This window comes from Lonchura striata, chromosome 7 (assembly GCF_046129695.1).
Source record: "Lonchura striata isolate bLonStr1 chromosome 7, bLonStr1.mat, whole genome shotgun sequence".
NCBI classification, from domain to species: Eukaryota; Metazoa; Chordata; class Aves; order Passeriformes; family Estrildidae; genus Lonchura; species Lonchura striata.
In genome coordinates this window covers 4,126,193-4,146,642 of record NC_134609.1, presented here as the reverse complement: position 1 = coordinate 4,146,642, position 20,450 = coordinate 4,126,193, and the positions used below count along the sequence as shown (strand labels likewise).

The following is a 20,450-nucleotide window of genomic DNA, read 5'->3' as shown; positions in this document are numbered from 1 at the left end:
TCCCAACCTAGGCACCAGCCGTTCCATTTCCTAAAAAAGACCTTGCAGAAATACACCATGAGATCATACGATTGAGATTGCTAAATACATATAAATGGACCCTCTGCAAATGGCTCAAGTGATCTTAGTAATTTCTTCTTAATATCTGAAACTGCACTTTCTGATGCAATGCCCTTGCACTGCCAGAGAACACTTGAAATATCCCCAGCTTTCTCCCTGCTTTGCTCCCTCTCTCATCGTTGTTACCAATAATAGCAGGTGAGATAAAGTAATCACATGTATTTACTTACTTTCACAGTCTTGCACATGAACAGCAGCATAACTTCATTTGCATTTCAGGCTACTGGAAGGAGTACAGCTCACACATATTTTTGGGCGTACGCTTAGTCCAAGCTGGCTTCACCAATTTCAGCTTGAAAGCAGCATTTGTTTTCACTTGTTTTAGATGAGAATACACATGAAGTTAGTGAGCATACTAAACCTGCCAAGCCAACACCTTTTCTCAGTTTTCCAAGTGCAACTACTTAATGTGGGTCTCCTATGCTTAATTAACACTTTATTTTCAACCCTTGTAGCCACAAGGGTGAACTACAAATAGAACTAATAAGATCCTATATGGCAAGCAATTTAGGTAATTCCTAAACTGACGCTGACACCAACAATACTGCAAGCATAAAGAGATGTCATATTAACACTTACACCACCATGGACACAAGAGGTAGGAGGAAGACCATCACTCGCAAACTTTAAAGGGAAAATTTTCAGAACCAATAAAGACAATGGTGGGAGCTGCAGAAAGCCAAGAGTCTCTGTGACCTTGCACACAAAAAGCTAAAACAGAATCAGTGAAAGGTTTGGAGGTGAAGAGCTGTGTGGTTCGAGGAGTCACCTTCACCTACAGCACACAGGTTTAGTCATTCACCTGCTATTTTGCTATTTTGGCTACCTGTCAGGTCCACTTGTGCTTCACAGCTCGTCCTCAACACTTGATAAAAATCAAAGCTGATTTGTGTCATTACAATGCCCACAACAGGAAACATACAATGAGCCCGTCTGTCAGCGCAGCAACACTTCGAGGAGCTGGAGGAGCAAACTGACAAAGGTTTAGAATCACAGTGGAGACAATCAGAAAATTTTCTATTCCTGTGACGTTTACATGTGAATGACACACATTTCAACATTCCAATAAAGTTCATTTGCAGTCACCTGCATACTAGAGCCACACAACAAAGTATTCTGACTTCACATGTATTTACATTGTTGACTATGTAAACCACAGCACAAGGTCTCACTGGCCTGAAAAAAAAGTGTTGTTTTGCATTCGTTTTTTCACCGCTTGCTGAATTAGAAGTGGTTTACTCAGTCGTGCACACAGTTTAGCATACCAAAGCCACAGCATCAGCTAAAGACGGTCGTTTTTCCAGACAGCCTACAGGTTGCCATTAAAGTCTAACACCTCTCCTTCTCTTTATCCAAGATGTTAAAAGCAGGCAGAGTTTCAGATTTAAGGAAAATATCTCCTTTTTATAAATAAAAATCTGATAAAAAGGTAAAATGATCAGTCCCTAGAGACATTGCCAGAACTGTAATGCACACAAGCATTTTTTCCAAGTTGTTTACAAACAATACATCTACCAGAGGTTCAGAAAGATGCTGTGCCTTTCCAACAGGCAGAGAGAAAATGTCTGACTGACAAGGCGCCTTAGACCCTTTCAACATTAGAAGGCACTCCGCCGCTACCTAATTAAGGCACATTCTCTTCTCGTAAAGTATTAACAAAGCACACATTTCCCCGACTAGCACTATATTTGTCATCCTTGAATAAATTACTTCTGTATTGTATTTCATGCACTCTTCCGGCCCACATCCTGCTAGACGCTGAATGCTTACTACTAGGAGCAGATGAGAGGTATGCCTAGGCAAGCTCCATTTCTTGGCTAGATGTATTGACAATGGGAAAGCTGAGTATCAATAAAACAGACATTATGCTCGCAGCGAAGTACTCCCTGTGAAAAATTAGATGAGATGAGAGTGTGCACACACAGGAGGGACTAGTCTCTCCTAAAACATCTCCACCTGCACTGGCAGGGACGGTCGGGACAGTATCAGTTACCTTTAACAGGTCTTTAGCAAGTTACCTACTCTACCATGACCATTACAATACCTAAACAATGCCTTTAGTCGCTGGATTAGCAAAAATCCCTCGAATTTAAACTCTTAACTCCCAAGCTCATAGAGAAGAACAGAACAATATTTTTGTAGTATTATGATACACACTTTTCTGAGGATTCCTGCCTAACAGCATCATATAAAATGGTGTTAAACTCCAAGTTATCCTCACAGTGGTCATAAACCAGGAGCTGAGCTCTTGCCGGGACAGAGTGCTGCTCTACTCGCATTATTTTTAAGAGACTTATTTAAATGAGTTTTCAAATAACTTGAAATACCACAGCTAAAACAAAATACTACAAACACAGACACTTCCTCATGACCAAGACGCTATTCCTGCAGCTCTGCACAGTGGCTGAAGAGATAATCCGTAATCTCCGCAGATTACTGAAACTCCAAGGAAACCTCTTACTTCGAGAAACTTCAGGGGAGCACAGAGCATCGGCCCTCCCGTGCCCGCCCCTCCCCGAGCGCCGCCGCTCGGACACCGCGCAGGGCGGGCGGCGGGGCCGCCTCCCCGCGGGGCGCCGGGCGGCCACGCGGGTCCGGCCGGGGGAAGCGCCCGGTGCTCGCCGGTTCCGCCGCCTCCCGGAGCCGGAGGGGGCGCGAAGGGCGCGGGGTGACCCCACCTGTGCGCGTCCCCCGGCCGGGCCGCGCTGACAGCCGGGCCCGCCCGCGGGGATGGTCGCGGCGGCCCGGGAGGCGGCCGGGGGCGGCGGGGAGGCCGCGGCCGGGGCCGGGCCCGCCCTGCGCGGACACCCCGCGGCGGGGACACCCCCGCTCCCCGCCGCCGGGCCCGGCGCGGCGCCGCCCGCACTCACGATGGTGACGCTGGCCTTGCGCAGGTCGCGGTTCTCCTCCTGCAGCGCCTTGCACTTGAGCTTGTAGGTCTCCAGCTCGATCTTCAGCACCTTGTTCTCCTGCTGCAGCGAGGCCAGGCGGTTCGTCAGCTCCTCCAGCCGGAACGGCGAGATCACGATCCCGCCCGCCTTGCCGCCCCCCGAGGAGCCGCCGCCGCCCGCCGTGCCGCAGCCGGGCCCCGCGCCCGGGCCGCCCCCCGACAGCGGCCCCGCGGAGCCGCCGCTGCCGCCGCCGCCGTCCGTGTCGCTCTCGCTGGCGCTGTCCGCCATCGCCCCGCGCGCGCCGCCGCCGCCGCCGCCCGAGCAGGGGGCGGCGCCCGCCGCGCGCCGGCGCCGAGACGGGCCGCGCGCCCGCCCACAGCGCCGCCTGGCGGCCCGCGCCGGCACCGCGCCAGCCGGGACGCGCCGGGACACACCGGGACGGGCCGGGAGCGGGGAGCCAGGACACTCCGAGCCCGGGACCGGGATGTGCCAGGAGAGGGGATCTCGGATACACAGAACTCGGGACCGAGGGATATTCCCCGGGGCGCTCCCTACACACCGAATCCTGGGCCCGGGATGTGCCCGGAGGGTCTGTTCCACACCCAACCCGATGTCGGGATGTGCCCGGCCGGGACGTGGCCGGGGGAATCCGTTGCACAGCGGGACCCCCGCGGGAAGCAGCGGGACTCATCTCATTGCATCGCTAAACCCGTGCCGGGGAGCCCGGGGGTTCGCCGCACACGACCCAAACGGCCCCGAACCTTGTTTTGTTTAAGAATTTTTGTACCAAAACGGCGCCCACGGCACTGCCCGGGCTGTGTCCCCGGCCCAGGCCCCTTGCCCGGGGCAGCTCGCAGCCCCTCGGGGCTGGACACCAGCAGCAGAAGGAGCGGGACCCCACCCGCCGAGCCCCCGGGTCTGGGGGAGCAGCCCCGGGGTCGGAGTCGGAGGGAACAGCCCCACCACCAGCCCTGCTCCCCACCCAGCACACAGACCAACCAACTGGCATGTTAATTCAACCCTCCATACATCAGCAAAACTGCCTTACGATATATGGACATTCATCTCTCATTACTGATAATGTATTTGTTGATTAGTAGGTGCATTAGTTTCCTTTTCTTTTCTTTTCTTCCTTTTTTACTATTTCTTTGCAGAGCAGCAGCGAACTATAGTGGAGAATTTGTGCCACTCATTCTATGGAAAAACATGGTCTGAATTGCTCCTGGATAAATTAGTCCCAAGACTGTATAATTGGTTTCTCAATTATTTATGAAGGAGTCTTTAATAACAGTACTTCTTCCATTAGTGGCAAGCAAGGATTTCATTATCTCTAACTGCACTACCTTTTTGTTTCATGCCATAGTAAATTTCAAATTTTACTCTTTTTAATGGTTATAATATATGAAGGAATTCCATCTCTGTAAAGTAATTATTCTTTTCACCTGCCTGGGAATATAAGTGCAGGTCATTTTATTTTTGGTCTCTTAATCACAAGAAAAGGGGTGCTCCTCGTTCTGAGCCTTGGAAACTGCAGTTTCCTCTGATCTCCATCTGTGTGTCCCTAGCACACAATGCTGCCCCAAACAAGGCTCAGAATGGAGAGGGAGGAAAGTGGGGATCCCCATCCAGCACCAGCAGAGACCCACAGCTCTTCCTTAGCCCATCAGGAGGCATCAGTTCAGGGCTTTTCAGGCAAGAAAAAAAGGTCCTGCATCCCAGGACATTAAAGCCACCAAGCAAACCTCATGACCACCCTGGCAGCTGCTGCCCCTCAGCTGCATTTCCCATCTCTGGGCTTAATTAGGGTGGAATTTCTCCCAAAACATAAGAGCATTGTCCTCAAGAGATGCTGCCATAGATGCACAGAGTAGTTGATGATGTCCATGAGGTCTCATGAGACCTTTTTCAGTGCTGTCCTAAAGTGCCCCTGCAGCAGACCCTGGCTCTGCAGGGAAAAACAAGGCACCTGGGGTGGCTGCCAGCTCCTCTACCCTGCAACCGTGCCCAGGCTGAGCCTTGCCACCAGCATGGGCTCGGGGATAAAAACCTTGAGGGATTAAAATAGGATTCAGAATATAGTGAATGCTGGTTTGCATAGGTAGTTGCATTTCACCAGAATTTCTTTCAAATAGGTGTGCTGGTATTTGGGAAGCTGGCTGGACACCCCTGGGTCATGAGGAAATGTTATTTCATGCACAGCCTCCGCAGCACAGGCGATAGCTGGAAAGCTGGTTTGTCTCTGCGCGCATGCACACGTGCTCCTGGAATCAAACAAAGTTCTGAACTAGCAGGTTTATACCTCAATATTCTATCTTCCATCCGTCTGCCCAGCTTTGATCAGCCAGTACTGCCCACATTTGAGTGTCTTGCTGAATCAAGGCCTAAATATTTTGAAAGCCTGAATCAGCAAAACACGCATCTGCTCCAGGCTAATCTTACCCAGCAAGCCCCACGGCGTGCTTAACCTTAAGCCACTCTTCAGACCTATCAATGTTAATCTTAAGTGCTTTGCTGATTTGGAGCACTATAATTTTTCAGAGGACGTGTCCTCTGCTCCTTCAGACACTAAAATTAGCCTGAAAACAGACAGGGAGGTGCAGGCAACCTCCTCAACCCAGCAGCCGGGCCGCATTGGCTCAGCCAGGGGCTGCATCCCTGGGCTCACAGCAGGCAGCTGCTGGTGCTGCCTTCAGCAGAGCAGCTCTGGGGTGGTGCAGACAGCAGCTGTGGAGATGAGGGATCTTGAGGCAAGAAGGGAGCTTTTCCCTGCCTGCTTTCGCTGTCCCTCTGTCCCTGCCGGGCTGGCATCAGAGGTCTCACTCCCAGCCAGCAAGCTGACTTTCATAACAGTGAATTATAACTTGGCACTTCTGTGTCTGTCTCTAGTTCAAAGCTATGCTGAAACATTATCTAATTAATTCGCACAATAGCCCTGGAAGGCAAGAAAGGGAGGTAGGAAGCTGAGTTACTTGCCCAATGACAAACACTGAGTCAGTGGGGGAGTGGGAGGAAGACTCAAGGGTTCTGGATGTTTAGATCTGACACGGCATCCTTCTTGTTGCAACAGCAGTTCAGTAATTTAAAAAACAGTACCTCTATATTTAATTACAATTACAACCAACTACTCCTAATTAATAGATTAAACAGGGAGAGAAAATGTTACCCGAATTAGCACCCCCAAAAAATTAAAAATCACATGCTTTTTACACCTGTAGGATGTTAACCAAATCAATTAAAAAGGTATAAATATGTGGTATAAGCAAAATTAGCAAAACCTCGTTGTGAAGACACTTAAAGAAGAAGCTGCCCCACTGACAGGGCTGCTCAAGTGCCACTGGTCCTGGTCCCCACTGCAGGCAGCAAGGGGCTTGGCATCACAGGAAAAGCCACCACAACCACCCTGCCACCACCACAGCACCTGCAGGACGAGGTCCCCACCCTCCTTTGCCTCAGTATCTCCTTATTGCATGAAAAATAAATGCAGAACTGTAAGGGGGAAAGGTGTTTGTAGAAATAAAGACTATGAAAATGTCACCAGCACCCTTATAGTAGAAGAGCAGACCAATCAAGAAGAAGAAACAGGGATTTATTCACAGAAACTATCATTACAGGAGGTAATGGGCAATTAGAAACAGTGTTCCATAAACTCACATCAACAGTAAAAATATTGTATAAAGTACATTTCTAGGTGTGAGGGGTTAGAAGAGGTATGTTCAGAGATTCAATGCAATCCTTTATGTAATTCCAGAGGTCCATTAATCAGCTGGAAGACCTTTTGTAAGAATACAATTTCATTAAAATATTCAATAGTTATAGACTGAAGAGGAAAAGGCCAACTGAAGCTAATTAACCTAAGGAAAAAAAGTCTGCATAGTACTCAGAGTACCTGACTGAAATGGGGGTGCAGGGGAGAAGAGGGAATGGAAAGAAACAGTTGCAGGAAAATGCAATTAATGAAAAATACTGCTAGGAAAACAAACTGATGCAGCATTGAAAAGAACATGACTTGTACATAAGGGGATATTAAAAGGGGGAAATGGAGTGCATATGTGGAGAGGTTGTAGAAGGGGACAAAGTTTGGTTTGAAAGGTATTTGTATGAGCAAAAGAAACCCAAATCGCTACTATTGTGGATTAAGGCATATATTGATGCAAGTTAAAGCATGTTTTCTAACAAGCAATTCAGAAAATAATGTCATGCTGCTTTGCTTTTCTTGACCAGCAATTATTTAATCAGAAAGCTGTATTAGGAAAAAAGTCTCTTAGTAGGATAGAGTATCTGACTATGAAAATGTGCTGTGTGATAGCCAACCAGTAGCTAATGCATCTTCAGCTCTGAGGCTTTGCTTTCGTATCCCCATTCCCCCAGGGAATTTTTTTCAGAGTTCATACTAGGTTGCCTCTCTTGGTCTGGCCATGCCATAATGATACCCAGGCCCTGGAAGCCTCCCAAAGAAGATGGTGAAGAGGGGATTGCTGTACTTTGCTGTTTTATAGCCCAAATAGCTCTCAATAATTGAACATTAGTGTGGTGGGAAAAGTACCAAGAAAACTTTTATGATAAATCTTCACCATCCTCCAGGACTTCAGGTCAAATAAATAAAGACATGCACAATTTGCATGCTGTTTTTAGCATCAGCAGTTATGAAAAATGTGGCATATACATAGATTTTCCTTGAGCAGTTCATTTTTCTGTCCTTCACTAACCTTTTCCTCTCCCAGTAATGGACTACTTTTTATGTCAAGCATTTTGTAGCAGGCTGAGACAAAAGGGTCCACATCTCCATCAGAAAACTGCTGTATTTCCAACCAAGCAAGAATATTTTTTTTGTGCACTAGGAGACCATGTTTCCCCTCCGTTGCTCACTCGAGGTAAGCTGAACCAGGAGCTCCTCCTCCTCCAGCCCCAATTTGATAGGATCTGCCTTGAAAACAGAGGTCCTGTTTGCATTCCCCACACATGACCCCAAGGCCAAGAATGCAATGGATCAGCAGCAGCTTTTTCATACATCCTGCATGTGGCTAGGACAACAACCAAGCCCCTTGCCAACACCCTGCCCAGCATCCCTGCACCAGCCTCAGCCAGGCAAGTCCCAGGGGATCCAATCCCTCTGGACTGCATCCCCTCCCTAGGGAGAGGGCTGGCAGGGGCAGGAGAGCTGCCCCAAAGCCATCGTGCTGCCCCTGCAGAGCTCTCCAACTGTGCAGGGCTGGCACAGCTCCTCCAGGCCAAGCTGCTCCTGCTGAATTTGTATAAAAATTTGGCAAAATTGCCACTGATGGACTTCATGGAGTTCCATCAAATGTTATCAACTTGGTCCTGCTCAAAGCAGCCCCATTTATAAACTCCTCCTCTAGAGAGCATGGAGAGGTTTTTGGGAGCATGTGCCCCACATCCTAGGCTGCAGTGACCTCCCCAGTAGAGCACCTCAATTTCCTGCACACTGTGTGCCACAGACGAAGCCTGTGTTCAACAGCCCCCCAGGAAATTAGCATTAATTAGCAGGGTGCTGCAATCCTGCAAGTGACTGCCACTTATCCCACTAATGTTAGCTCCACACTAAGGGAGCTCTTAGAATTTCTGACATTAAAATTGTTATTGGCTACAAATGAAGTGTAATTGATATTCTTTCAGAAATGGAAAAAGTACAGTAGGATACTCTGCAGCATTATTAATTAGTGCTAAATCAAATATCAAAGGATGAAAATAACACTATATTTAGCAATCAAGTTTATTTTAATAGACGCAATCAGAGTCCCATGACTTACAATTTTGCCTCTAAGGGGAATGTTCCCACTGAGGAAAACATAAAAAAAAAAAAAAAGAAAGAAAAAAATGACAAAAGTGCACATTTAGGTAGGGTCCTCACTCACTCCAGAGCCGTCTGTGTTGTTTGCTAGTTCTGGCAAGATTTCTGTTTTCCTTCTCATATGACCATTTACACTTCAACCTTGTTTTTTCCCAAATATCCTGAGCCACTGTTGGAACCCTGCAAAACAAAACCAACACCCAGAAAATCCTGTTTGTGCAGCATTTCATATGAAACTTTAAGCTCAGTGCATTTAGCTGCAGATTTCCTGTTCTCTTGTATTTAAGGGGGAAGCCAACTGTGACACAGATGCGCAGCAGCAGCTGGGCACCTCCAGCAGCGGGAGCCGCCCCGCTGGGCACGGTCAGGGCCGGCCCAGGAGAGGTGCCCGTGGTGGGCACAGCCTGCTGGGCACCGCTGTGGCAGGGCCGTGCTGCAGGAGCAGCCTCGGGGCCGCTCCCCGAGCGCGGAGCCGCCGCAGCGGCGGGAGAGCAGCGCGGCCACCGCGCAGCGCCAGCGCTCAGCGGCTCGCTCCCTGCCCGCTCACACAGCGCTCCCGCCGGCACGGACACGGCTCTCTGCACGCCAGCACCGCGCACTGACGGGAGCCAGGCAGAGGAAGAGAGGAGTCGAACAAAACGCTGCCTTTTGGACGCTGTTAGAGATTGAAACGAGGTTCCTCTACAGTGCAGCTCCTGCCTTCCTGCTGGTTGTCACCACGGCCTTTGCTTCCGACTGTGCAGTCACTGTATATGTGCATCTCACAGAAAGCATCGACTGAACACATCTTTCTCTTTCAGCTGGTGTGAATGCCGGAGGGGAGGAGGGAGGCGGCTGCATGGCGAGGCTGCAGGATGATCCCTGCTGTCGGACTGTGAGCTGCAGCAAGATGCACTTGTTCTCGTCTGGTGTAAGTGGCACTTGTCCTCCAAACTTTGGCATAAGGACCTGAACCACCAGCATTGTACCAGCAGTATCCTGACCTAGGTAAAACATACATTGCAACACAGAGTGGCTGCTCCAGTGATGAAAACTTCATTTACTGTCACTGCTTCAAAAGCCAGTGGCTCTAATAATTCAGAGACACTGGCAAACCAACCTGTTACATTCTCGAAGTGCTGTTCATCACAGTCAGGAGAGCTTTGCTGACTGACCCAGGTCCTGTGGGGATCACCAGATAACAACAACCAGACTGAGGTGGATCTGTAGCAGGGGTGCTTCCTCAGGTGCCAAAGCTGGGGTGAAGTACCTCATCTTCATGTTGCCTTAAAAGCCAGGTAAAACACACAGATCGCTGAGTAATAAACTGTATTTACTACACCTGAGCAGAAGCCCACAGTTCAGAGCAGTGTGTGTTGCCTACTAACCTCTGTTTTGGCAATTCTTTATAGTGCTCTATTACCCATAATATACAGGAAGTGCATGCAACACACAGGGGACGCACACTTTAATGTCCTCATGGGCTGTGGGTCTGTTACTGATCTGACTGATACTAGGGAGAAAATTGCTTTTGGTAGTGCTTTTCCTGGTTCTTGACTGGGCAAAAGAATTTACAGGAGGTCCAGAGCTCACATGCGTTGGAGAAAGGGCTGCACATACCCCTGTTGCACAGGCCCTTTCCCCACATCTCCAATCCAGGGAGTGGGTTTTCCTTAGCTTTTCTGGGAATGTGCTGCTGGCTGCTGGGTTTTCCCCTGCTGCCCCGACTTGGGGAGAGCCTGCCAAGTGATGGCCTGTCACACTGGGAAGATGAAGAGGTGGATTAGACAAAAGAAACAGAGAGGAAAAGCAGATGAAAGCCAGAGGCAGATAACTGCTGGCCTTGCGAAGCCTCACATCTGTGGGGTACAAGAACACTGCCAAGTACACGTTATCCAAGAGTTTTAACACAATTTATTTTATGCTTAAATAATCAACTAGATCATCCAGTGTTTGTTGTTTTCATACATATGTAATTAGAGCTATTATCAATGAATGCTGTTTCCATATGAATATAATCAACAAATTAAAGTATTTCACCAAAAACCAAATAAAAATGCCCTTTAAAACACAGCAGCCTTAACAACCTAATATTACACTGCTAGGATGATTACAGATGATTGGCTTACTGAAAGATTCTACATCTTATAGCCAGTACACAATACAGTAATAATTTTACAGCGTGCTGCCAGTCTATTAGCTAATAATTTCTCTTCAGTTCATTTAAAAATATCCCAAACTTGTGCTCCTTAGAGCACCAACCCACTTCTAAAGCTGCAAGCATTACCCCCATTATAAAGCAAGAACAGATAGCACCCCCCTCCCCATAATGCAACTACTGTATATGTTATGGGTCTTAGGTCATTTCATTGAAAAATTGGCAACAGCAACAAATATTAGATGAAGGGCTTTGTGTTTACAGATAAAATCTTATTTTTCATGTTGCGGAATAGTGTTTGCAAAACTGGAAAAGATTTAATCAAAATAAGGTGAAACACATGCATCAAAATATTAGTACTCTGAAGAAAAATTTTCACAGAACTACAGAATTCCTCATTTTGGGAATCATTTAAATTTGCAGCAGATTTTAAAGATTTTTTTAAAATCAAGCTAGCGATTTTGCATATACAAACATTATAATTGCTAATATACAAGAATCTGTGAAGATACACCCAGAATATCCCTGTAGGTGCAGCCATTTGAGACACCTAGCCTGCTCAATGCATTTGCAATATTCTGTTTGTGATCGAAAAGGCAGTGCCTTATCAACACTTATTCTATTTTGTTAGAATTTATACAGTGTTATTTATTTACAGCAAAACTATTGATGTTTAAAAAAGAAACAAATAGTGTTTTATACCCTGACAGTTTGGGTCCAAGAAAAATAAGGCGAGCTGTTGTGGATTTTAGTATTTTTAGTGTCTTTCCATGGTTTAACCATTTCGTCTTCGCACATCCTCTCTGGCCACAGGAATTTATTTCTTTTGAGATGACATCAAACTGCTTGAGAGAAGCTGTTAACAGCATGGCATCTTGTATATACACTGCATTGGTAACTGAGTACCCTCCAATCCTGTGAATGAACGTGAATTTCCATGCTCTGTAAATTGGCTCATGCTAAATTAATTTTTTTGTTTGGGATTTTTTTTGTTTGGTTTTTTTTTTCTTTTTGCATAAAAATCATGCGGTTAATGTGGGGAAGCAGCAAACACACGCACACTTTTATAGGTGAATGTTTAATTCCTGTTGATTTTTCTTCCAGGAGTGTCCCTCTAGAATACTGGCAGTAAAAGCACACTGTGGAGAGAAAACAAAGAACAAATAATTTCAGAAATATCTTGTTAGAATCAGTTTCCTGCCTTTCCCTGACTAAACAGAAAAGTAACTGGCATGATGGATTCTGCAATAGGCTAAATCACACAGTTTCTAGGTAGGCAATGACATTAGCTGAGCCAAAAAGCAGCTGCAGATGTCCAAACTGCTCGTGAACTGATTTACAAATATGTTTGCAGCACTCTGCATTTCATCACCCCAGACATGCCACCAGCTCATCTGATACAATGATGACAAGGAATCGGGTCTTTTGTTGTGGAAGGAACAGCATCATCTCCAGACGGAGAGAGCTGCTGCTTCCACAGCACGTTTTTCTTCATTGTGCGCAAGCATCCCCACAGTGATGGAAAACCTGCTCTCCTTGCACATCCACCTCTGCCAGTTGCTCAGGGAACATTCCTGCAGAGCCAGGAATGCAGCGCCCAGCCTCTAGGAGGCTTGGTGAAGGACAAAAGCACCGACAAGGAGCAGCCATCCATCTCCCTCCAGCTTGGCTTGCATGAGTGGCACCGAGGAGAGACGATCCAGCTCCTGCTGTCTCAGCCCTCAAACCAGAGCCATGCACATAAGGACAGCAAGTTTGTGACATTTGTCGTAGAACAGAGCAGAGAGGGCAGGAAGCAGAAATGCAAACACAGCAGCGAGCAGGAGCTGGAAGCTGTGGCTCCCCGGCACCTGGGCGCAGGGCAGCCTGCTCGGGAGCGGGGCTGGCGCGGCGCCGGCAGGGCTCAGGCTGGCACGGACATGCCAGCTCACTAATCAGGTCACAGGTTCATCCACACACATTCCCCAGGAGTGCTTGCAGTCTCCTTCCACGCTAAAGCAATCTGCCCTTGCCCACATCTACAGTTGTCATAAATCTGTCCTGCTGCTGAGAGCCGCCTGTTCCCACTGCAGCAGTCACGCCAGCTCACACCGTGCTGTCCTGCGGAACTGCACGCAGTTCTTGGCTTCTCCTTTCAACCTATGCTTCACACTGGGCTTATCTGCAATGGTGACAGGGACATCTTCACAGCAAAACCGAGCTAATATAGTGATTTTTTTTCCAACGCTCCAAAAAAAAAAAGAACCACCTCTGCCTGCCCAACAGGATTTTTTTTTTGGTCTTTTATGATTACAAAACAAACAGTTTTTCTACAGAATTCCCTGCCTGGGCAAATACATCCCCTTCTGCATCAAAATGAAATGTTTTTAATGGGCTCTTGACCAGACTCACAATTACGTAGTGCATATTTGGTCATGCTTATCATATGAAAGTTTGGAGCACAGAGATTCATCTTGCAGGACAAAGTTTTCCCCAGAGCAAAGGTTCATTATCTAAGGCAGGCTCTCCGAGTTCCACAGGGGCTCTAGCATGGAAGACTTGCCTACTGGAAATCACAGGAGAAATGCATCAGCCGTCATGGGAGCAGATCTGATTCTGAGGAACTCTGGCTTCCTGAAGGTCAGACTGTTTCATACATTAGGCAAAGACTGCCTAATTTATGTAATTTTATTTTAAAATGAAATGCTTATCCCTGGTGTCTTTTGCATCAAACTCATATGCTGGCAGGCTCTTTAACTGCATTGGTTATGGGGTTCAATGCCCCATCTTGCCTTCAATGCCTGAATTTACACATTTCTACTGCTTTGCCCTGGCAGATTGACAGTGGAAGCAGCACAGGACCCAACATGGGACACAATTTCATACAAACAGTGCCATCGCTTTGGCTTGCTTTACTCCCATATCCTTGAGCTCCATAAAGGAGAAAGCTGTGTCAAATGAATCACCTCCCTTTTCCAAACAATAAATATTTTATGAGTGTGTTGACCACCAAGACTACATGAAGCTGTATTATTCTATTGGCACACACAGGAGGACTCTCAGTAAAAGCAGGAATTCAGGTGGATGCAGTAGGTGCTAACCAGACACTGAAATCACACCAGTCACCTCACACAGCTTGCTCCTTGGGGCTTGATCCCATAAATCCCTCAGCTAGATCCCACACACTGAGTGCTGTTTGTCTAAATGGCTCTACCCACACACACAGAGCACCTGTAAGGCCAGGGGGCTGTAAGGGCTACCTTACATTGCATCAGATAGAAGGGACTGGTGACTCAAGAGAGACTCTGCTTCTGTCTCTCCTTTTCCTCACTATCTGGTCTATTTACCAGGTCCTGTTTATTCTGTTCTTAAATCTTATAGTCAATCCCATACCATATGTACAGTAAAAGGATAATACACAGTCTTGCACTTCATAAATGCTTCCTCTGTCCAATTCCTGAAACCCAACAAAGCTAAGAGAGAAGAGCAGAAAAAAGACATGTCCATGGTAAACCTACACACTTGGAGCCATGACAGACGGGCCAGCATTGAAAGACACACAGGCACATCTCTGTGTGTAGCTGTGTCAGTGAGACAAAGCAGCCTCTGGCTTCTTCTCTTCACATCTTTACAGAGTCCCCTGCAAGGGTGATTTGTGCATCTGGGTTTAGCTTGGGAAGAAGCCCTTATACCATCAGCTGCTGGCTTGCTACAGTCATTAAGGCTGGATCAATAAAATTCAACAAGAAACAGTTGGTAGGGATTATTTGTTGGCAAATATTGAGACACTTCACTTACAAGGACTTTGACTTGCATAACTGCCCTCAAATCACATGTCTGACAGTGCAAGAAGCATTTCGCTCCTAGGTTTATTTGTGTGCAGCTCCTTTACTATTTAAGCTTTTAGGGGTATAAAGTTCTGTGGATTATAAACACTGGACACTGTAAAATTCCCAGAAATTTTGCACATGCCTGAATATTGCTTTGATTTTACAAGAAGTAAAGATTAATTTCTATACGTGAACACAAGGTCATCTTATGCTTACAAGATCAAGGACCAGCTATTCAGGTCTGCAGCTGGAAAGCAAAGTCAGGGTAGCAGAGGCAAGCCTTTGTGCAGCCCAGGTGCTGTTCCCCATGCTGGCAAAAGCCTTCAACAAGGGAAGAAAATTGATCACTGACCGTTCAGTGGTTGGCTTTCAGCTTTCATGAGTAACTTTTCTTCTCCACGTGTCTGACTTCTTTCTTTGTCTTAACCTTATAAGCTTCTCCCTGATTTAAAGGAAAAGTATAAACATTAACACAGTCTGCAGAGAGCACTCATAATTGTAAACCAGCTTCCAAAACAGGATACACATTTTGCTGTAACAGGATAAGTAAAAAGCAGTTAAATCACACTAACACTTAATTTCAAATATACACACAACCTATTTATCCACTCTGCTGAGCTGCAAAAGCACAGGTCTGAAATATCATCTTCAAGTAGAAAACACAGCTCTACAATTTCAGCCTGACCCTGGGGTTGGAGTGCCCAGCTGGCAGTCAGTCCTCGGCAGAGCCCCTGGTGCCAGCTGCAGTGGGAGCCAGTGCCACTGACAGGGAAAAATCCCCTCTCCCAGCTGTCCTCCTGGGTCAGCTGAATTGGTGGGCATTCCCAACAGCAGAGGCTGTGGCTGCTCTTATGATGTTTCACAACGTCTGTGCTTTAAAGTGAGCAGGTTAGTAATGGAGTAGAGGGAAGAGGAAGAAAGCCAGCAAAAATCACCACTGAAGCAGCACAGAAGTAAAACCAATGACAGTGACAAGCAGTGCAGGTTTCAGTGTCTTTAAAACAGCAAACCCCAAAATAAAGTTCATGTTTGCTCATTAGAAGTAGCTCAATAATCATCTAAAAATAAATTCTCCAGTAATCACAAGCCTCACTCACATCAGAGAAAGGCATCTGTTTATGTGTGGCTATGGGCAGAATTTACCCCTCAGGTGATCTGCATTGATGTATTTGTAACTATTTGTAGTTTCCAACTAATCTAATCTGGTGCAGCAAATTGAAAATGTTTACCCCTTGCTGGGCAGGTTTTTTTTCCCTTCACAAACAACAAGGAAAGAGGGAATGGAAATAAGTTTGTTTTCATTCTCTTACTTCTGTGACTTATGCGTCCCCAGCTTTTTTCCTTTTTTTATTGTCAGAAAATAAAGGGTATTTGTTATCTTCCTTTGTGAATCTGTTTTCACTCAGACAAGAATTTCATTAGCCCCAGTGACAGTTTTACTGAGCAGAGATGTCTGAGGGCCATGTGCTGGGGAAGAAGGCAGGTCTCCTCTGGAGCTATTTGTTTGCAGAGGCGATGCCCATTCCCCCGAGGCCTCCCTGGGACAGATGACAGCTGAGGCACAGCTGCCCACTCCTGCCCCTGTCACTGAAGCCTTTCCCAAGAAGGGCTGGGGTGTGCTGGCACACAATAGTCCTACTCTTCCCACTGTCAGAGTGATAAAGCTGGGCATAGTCCAGGCCTGAAGAAGGCTTCCAGTTTTGATCACCAGGGACAAAATCCTGTCTTGGTGCTTGCTTGTAAAGGATACCATTACTTGGGTATGTTCTCATTGACCTGAATCCTGCAAACCCTCAGTCACCAGCACCAGGGGTGTCACACCAAGGTGAGTGAGAGGCCACTGGGATCAGACTGCAGTTCACTCCTTTGGGCTGGTGGAAAAGCCACAAAATCCACCTACAGCTGTAAGGCACAGATTCTGCAAGGGCTTAACCAAATACACAGACGCTGCTCAACTTGATGGCACAAAGCAGGCCCCAAACCCACGGCTTAGAGACTTGCTGCCTGTTTTACAGAAACAGACCTTGATGTCCTGTGCTGACAGAATCAGCCAGGCCCCCTTGATGCCGCCCCTGTCCCCTGATCCCAACGCACAACCTGCCAATAACTGCAAGCACTGCATTTTTTGCCAAGGCTTCTTGTTAAATGCAAACCTCCAGCCCTTTAGCAGCACTTTCTAGTAGTCAACACAACCCTCTGCGCCTACTGTTATTTCCTGGTAGTCCCCGTTGCATTACCATTTCACCAACTTTCCTCTTGTGGGGGATAACAACACGTCTTACTACCTTCCGGGTGATCTGTGGGAAGCAATACATGAAAGGTATCGATTTTTTTTTTCCTAGATTCTAAAGGGAAAAAGTATGTTAAAATAAGTTACTTGAATGCAAAGACTCAGAACAGTGATGTAATTCGTGATTACTTTTCTCGTGATGACGTTGCCTTCTTCATCGGTAAACTGTTCCTCTGTTACAGATTCACCAGGAATGTTTTTTGCTTCCTCACCCTAAAGAATGTGTTATAAGATTAGCAATAGAGCCTATATTCTGTCAAACCCACACATATTTCCACACCAATCCAAGCAACAAGCACATGCTAGCTTCAACTTTATTAAGAGTTTGCTTTATGGCACACGAACCGTATGAAAGCCTCGTTCATTTAGCAATGCTGATACCTGTGCATTTATCTTACAAAATGTTTCCTTAAAGCCTGTAGGGAGCTTCTAGCACACTGCTCTTATTACCAAATGCATGTCAGGAACTCTCTGGGCAACAAAATCGAGCAGTCAGTCTGAGCCCTCTGAGACACCCCATAGCTTTTCACAGCCCCTCAGTGAAACTCAGCAGTGCTTCTGCTTTGGCACACACAGAACCATGGTCTAACATGGGAGAAATTTGGGACTTAAAAAGACAGATCTGCCTCTAGCTTGCTAAACACGAAGTCTTAAACACAAACACAGAAGACAGACAGGACTTCTCAGCACTTACAAAGGAAGGAAGTTATCTTACGTGACACTTTGCCCGGCATGGTGCCACCGTGGCGAGAGCCTCAGCAGCCTGGTCCATGACTCACTGAGATCAGCAGCACTCCAGCCATCACTTCTTGTAGGACCAGCAATTTATAGCACCAGTGTAAATAAATGTAAAAGCAGTTTCCTAGCTGCTATGCCAGGGACTTAATTCCACTTAAAGGAATTATTGCTTAAATCATAAATAAATGACATGAGGTTAGAGTTTGAGCCCAGCTGGCAGTCATGAATTTATGTTCCAAAAGAACTCTGCTAACTTTACCTCACAAAGTCATACTTCCAAACCTGGGTGCTGAAGCAAGCACTGTCTTGATGCTTCAAAAATATCCACTGTTTGTGATAATATCTTTCATATAAGAAAGGCAAACATAATAATAATGTAGCTGGCCTACATATGAAAAATTTCCACTTGTAAATTAATAATGCAAACAAACAAAAAAATTCCTTAAAACTTTTCTTCTCCCCTCACACTCAACCTACTACAGAAAAATTATAAGTAGAAGGAAGAAGCAGAAAGAAAACATTGTATAAAACACATTATAATAATATTAACTACAAAACAATATTTGGAAGTAGACTACTACAGCTTTTGTAATGCTTTGATGTACTGAACAGCACAGGACAAATACAGATTCTATTTACTCTGGTCTATACACTACATAGTTGTCTGCATAAGCTCCTGGCACTGCTTTATAATAAACAAATACAGTGATGCCATGTGGATTTTTTAAAAACAGTATTCCCTACTAATGCAGCTTTTTTAAGATGTACAATGTAACATTGGGATTGTATGCTACTCCTAAGCTCTAAGCAAAACAAAACTTTCCTTTTGTTTACAAGCCATTTGTCTTCTTTTCTAGCCAAGCTTTTCCACTTTCCTTGCCTGAGGAGAATGGCAGCAGGCAGGAGCCAGGAGGGAGTACTGCAGAGCAGAGCCCCTGGCCATGTCTGTCATTTTTCACAAGCACAGAACTTCTGCTGGTTTCTCATTGAAAGCTGTACTGAAGTCACCACTTGATAAGTAAGCAATGGAACTCAGACATTTTACACATCCTTTTCCCCAGGCTTTCACAGACTGTTCGCAAACCGTACAACTTGCTGAACTTTGGTGCTTCAGGAAGCATTGCCAGGAGAAGAACAGGCTCCCCAGCCAGGTGGATTCCACTGCACAGGGACACAGGGATGAGGTCCTGTGCCCGACACACACCTAGCTGAGGCGCCTGGGCCAGGGAATGCTGGCGTCCCTACCAAAGCACAGCAGAACAAACAGCTACTGAGGCCTTCAGATGGAGCAGTTGATTCCCCAGAAGGAGCAGCGGCACACCCGCCTAGCTCTGTGCAGGAGCAGGGGAGCGCCAGGCTGGGCCCTGCGGCCAGCGGGCCCCAGCGCCCGCTTCCTTCCTCACGAGACGGGGACGGGACCGCTGCCAGGCTTTGGGAACTGAAACCTGTGGGGTTTCCTACTCACAAAGAGATGGGAGCGGGAAAGACTGATTCTGGAAACTCCACACTTTAATCAGGTGCAGAGCAGATGGGGAACTACACGCACAGTTTTTTTCCTGACCTTCCACATGTGAGACTCCCCGGTGGGCTCCAACACAGTACCCCAAGGAGCAGGAGGGAACCCTGGCACAGACATCCTATGGAGCACAGAGGTATGGAAAGGTTCCCTCTCATAAGCAGGGTCTCCAAAGCCACTACAATAAAGCCCATGAAAACCAGAATAAAACAACATGGCCAGTAGCAAGGTTGCCAGACTACTTGGCACACCAACACCATTTATATGTACTGGTTCTTTGACTCCTTACTGAAGCTAAGAGCAACGTTACCCCTTAAAACAACCTAGTGAGAATCACTGTGTCCAGTGTCAAAAGAATTAAAAGTGTACTGCTGCACTGAAAGATGTCTCCTGGAAGAAAATGCAGTTTTAAAGGTGTGGTGAATTTTGGCTTTTAATTAGCTACATGCTCCTTTAAGCACAATTTAAGGACAAATGCTGTAAATACTCAGCAGTCAGTACACATGAAATCCAGCTTTCACAATTCTCTTGCTGGTGGGTAGTTAAACAAATTGCAGGAGGGCTCACAACTGGCAGGAGGTAGATCTGATTTACTGACTTTTCTGATCCTTTGCAGTTATAAAGATGGATGTTTGCTAGGAAAAAAACCCTACCCACTGGCAGTTTTAGTTGCAAGAGCTCAAACCAACACTGTGTTAGAATGGCACATTAGATGACCTTGTCAACAAAAGCTGTTTTTAAACACAAAGCTGGTGCATCTGCGTCAGAGCTAGAGAATAAAATTCTTTCCACTGCATCATACTTATGTGGGCCTCATTTTACCCTTGACCAGTCAAAATCACTGTCACAATACCAAAAGCTTTAGAAAGGCAGGGAGAAAAGCTAATACCGTGATTACTGGAAGCCCAGTTACATCTCTGGGACTAAAGCATACAAAGACTGTAGTCTGCAAGCCTCAGCTCCAGAACATGCCAGGAAGCTTTGCAAAGCAGAGTGCTTTAATGTCACCCTGCTCACTGGAGTGTAGTCCTGCCAAAACCAGCTGGTATCCTCCCTCTGCTGCTCTCCAGGGCAGGAGAAGCAAAGAGCAGTTTCCTCAAAGTCTTCTGCCAGCTCCACTGATTTTCTTAACAGTTATTT

General features: G+C 46.5%; 2 protein-coding genes across 8 annotated transcripts in view; both read right to left on the bottom strand.

The window, feature by feature from the left end:
• Positions 1-3,299, bottom strand: part of CCDC6 (coiled-coil domain containing 6) — a 50,618-nt gene extending 47,319 nt beyond the window's left edge. The window contains exon 1 of the mRNA XM_021535204.3: positions 2,991-3,299. Coding sequence (XP_021390879.1) covers positions 2,991-3,299 — 309 coding nt within the window. The remainder of the gene's footprint in view (positions 1-2,990) is intronic.
• Positions 3,300-10,690: 7,391 nt separating this feature from the next.
• The window catches only part of ANK3 (ankyrin 3), a 191,747-nt gene continuing 181,987 nt past the window's right edge, over positions 10,691-20,450 (bottom strand). For all 7 annotated transcript variants that reach the window (XM_077784523.1, XM_077784522.1, XM_077784524.1 and 4 more), the window contains 2 exons: positions 15,119-15,208; positions 10,691-12,096 (listed from right to left, as the gene is read on the bottom strand). In XM_077784523.1, the coding sequence (XP_077640649.1) occupies positions 15,143-15,208 (66 nt within the window). In that variant the 3' untranslated portion in view covers positions 10,691-12,096; positions 15,119-15,142. The remainder of the gene's footprint in view (positions 12,097-15,118; positions 15,209-20,450) is intronic.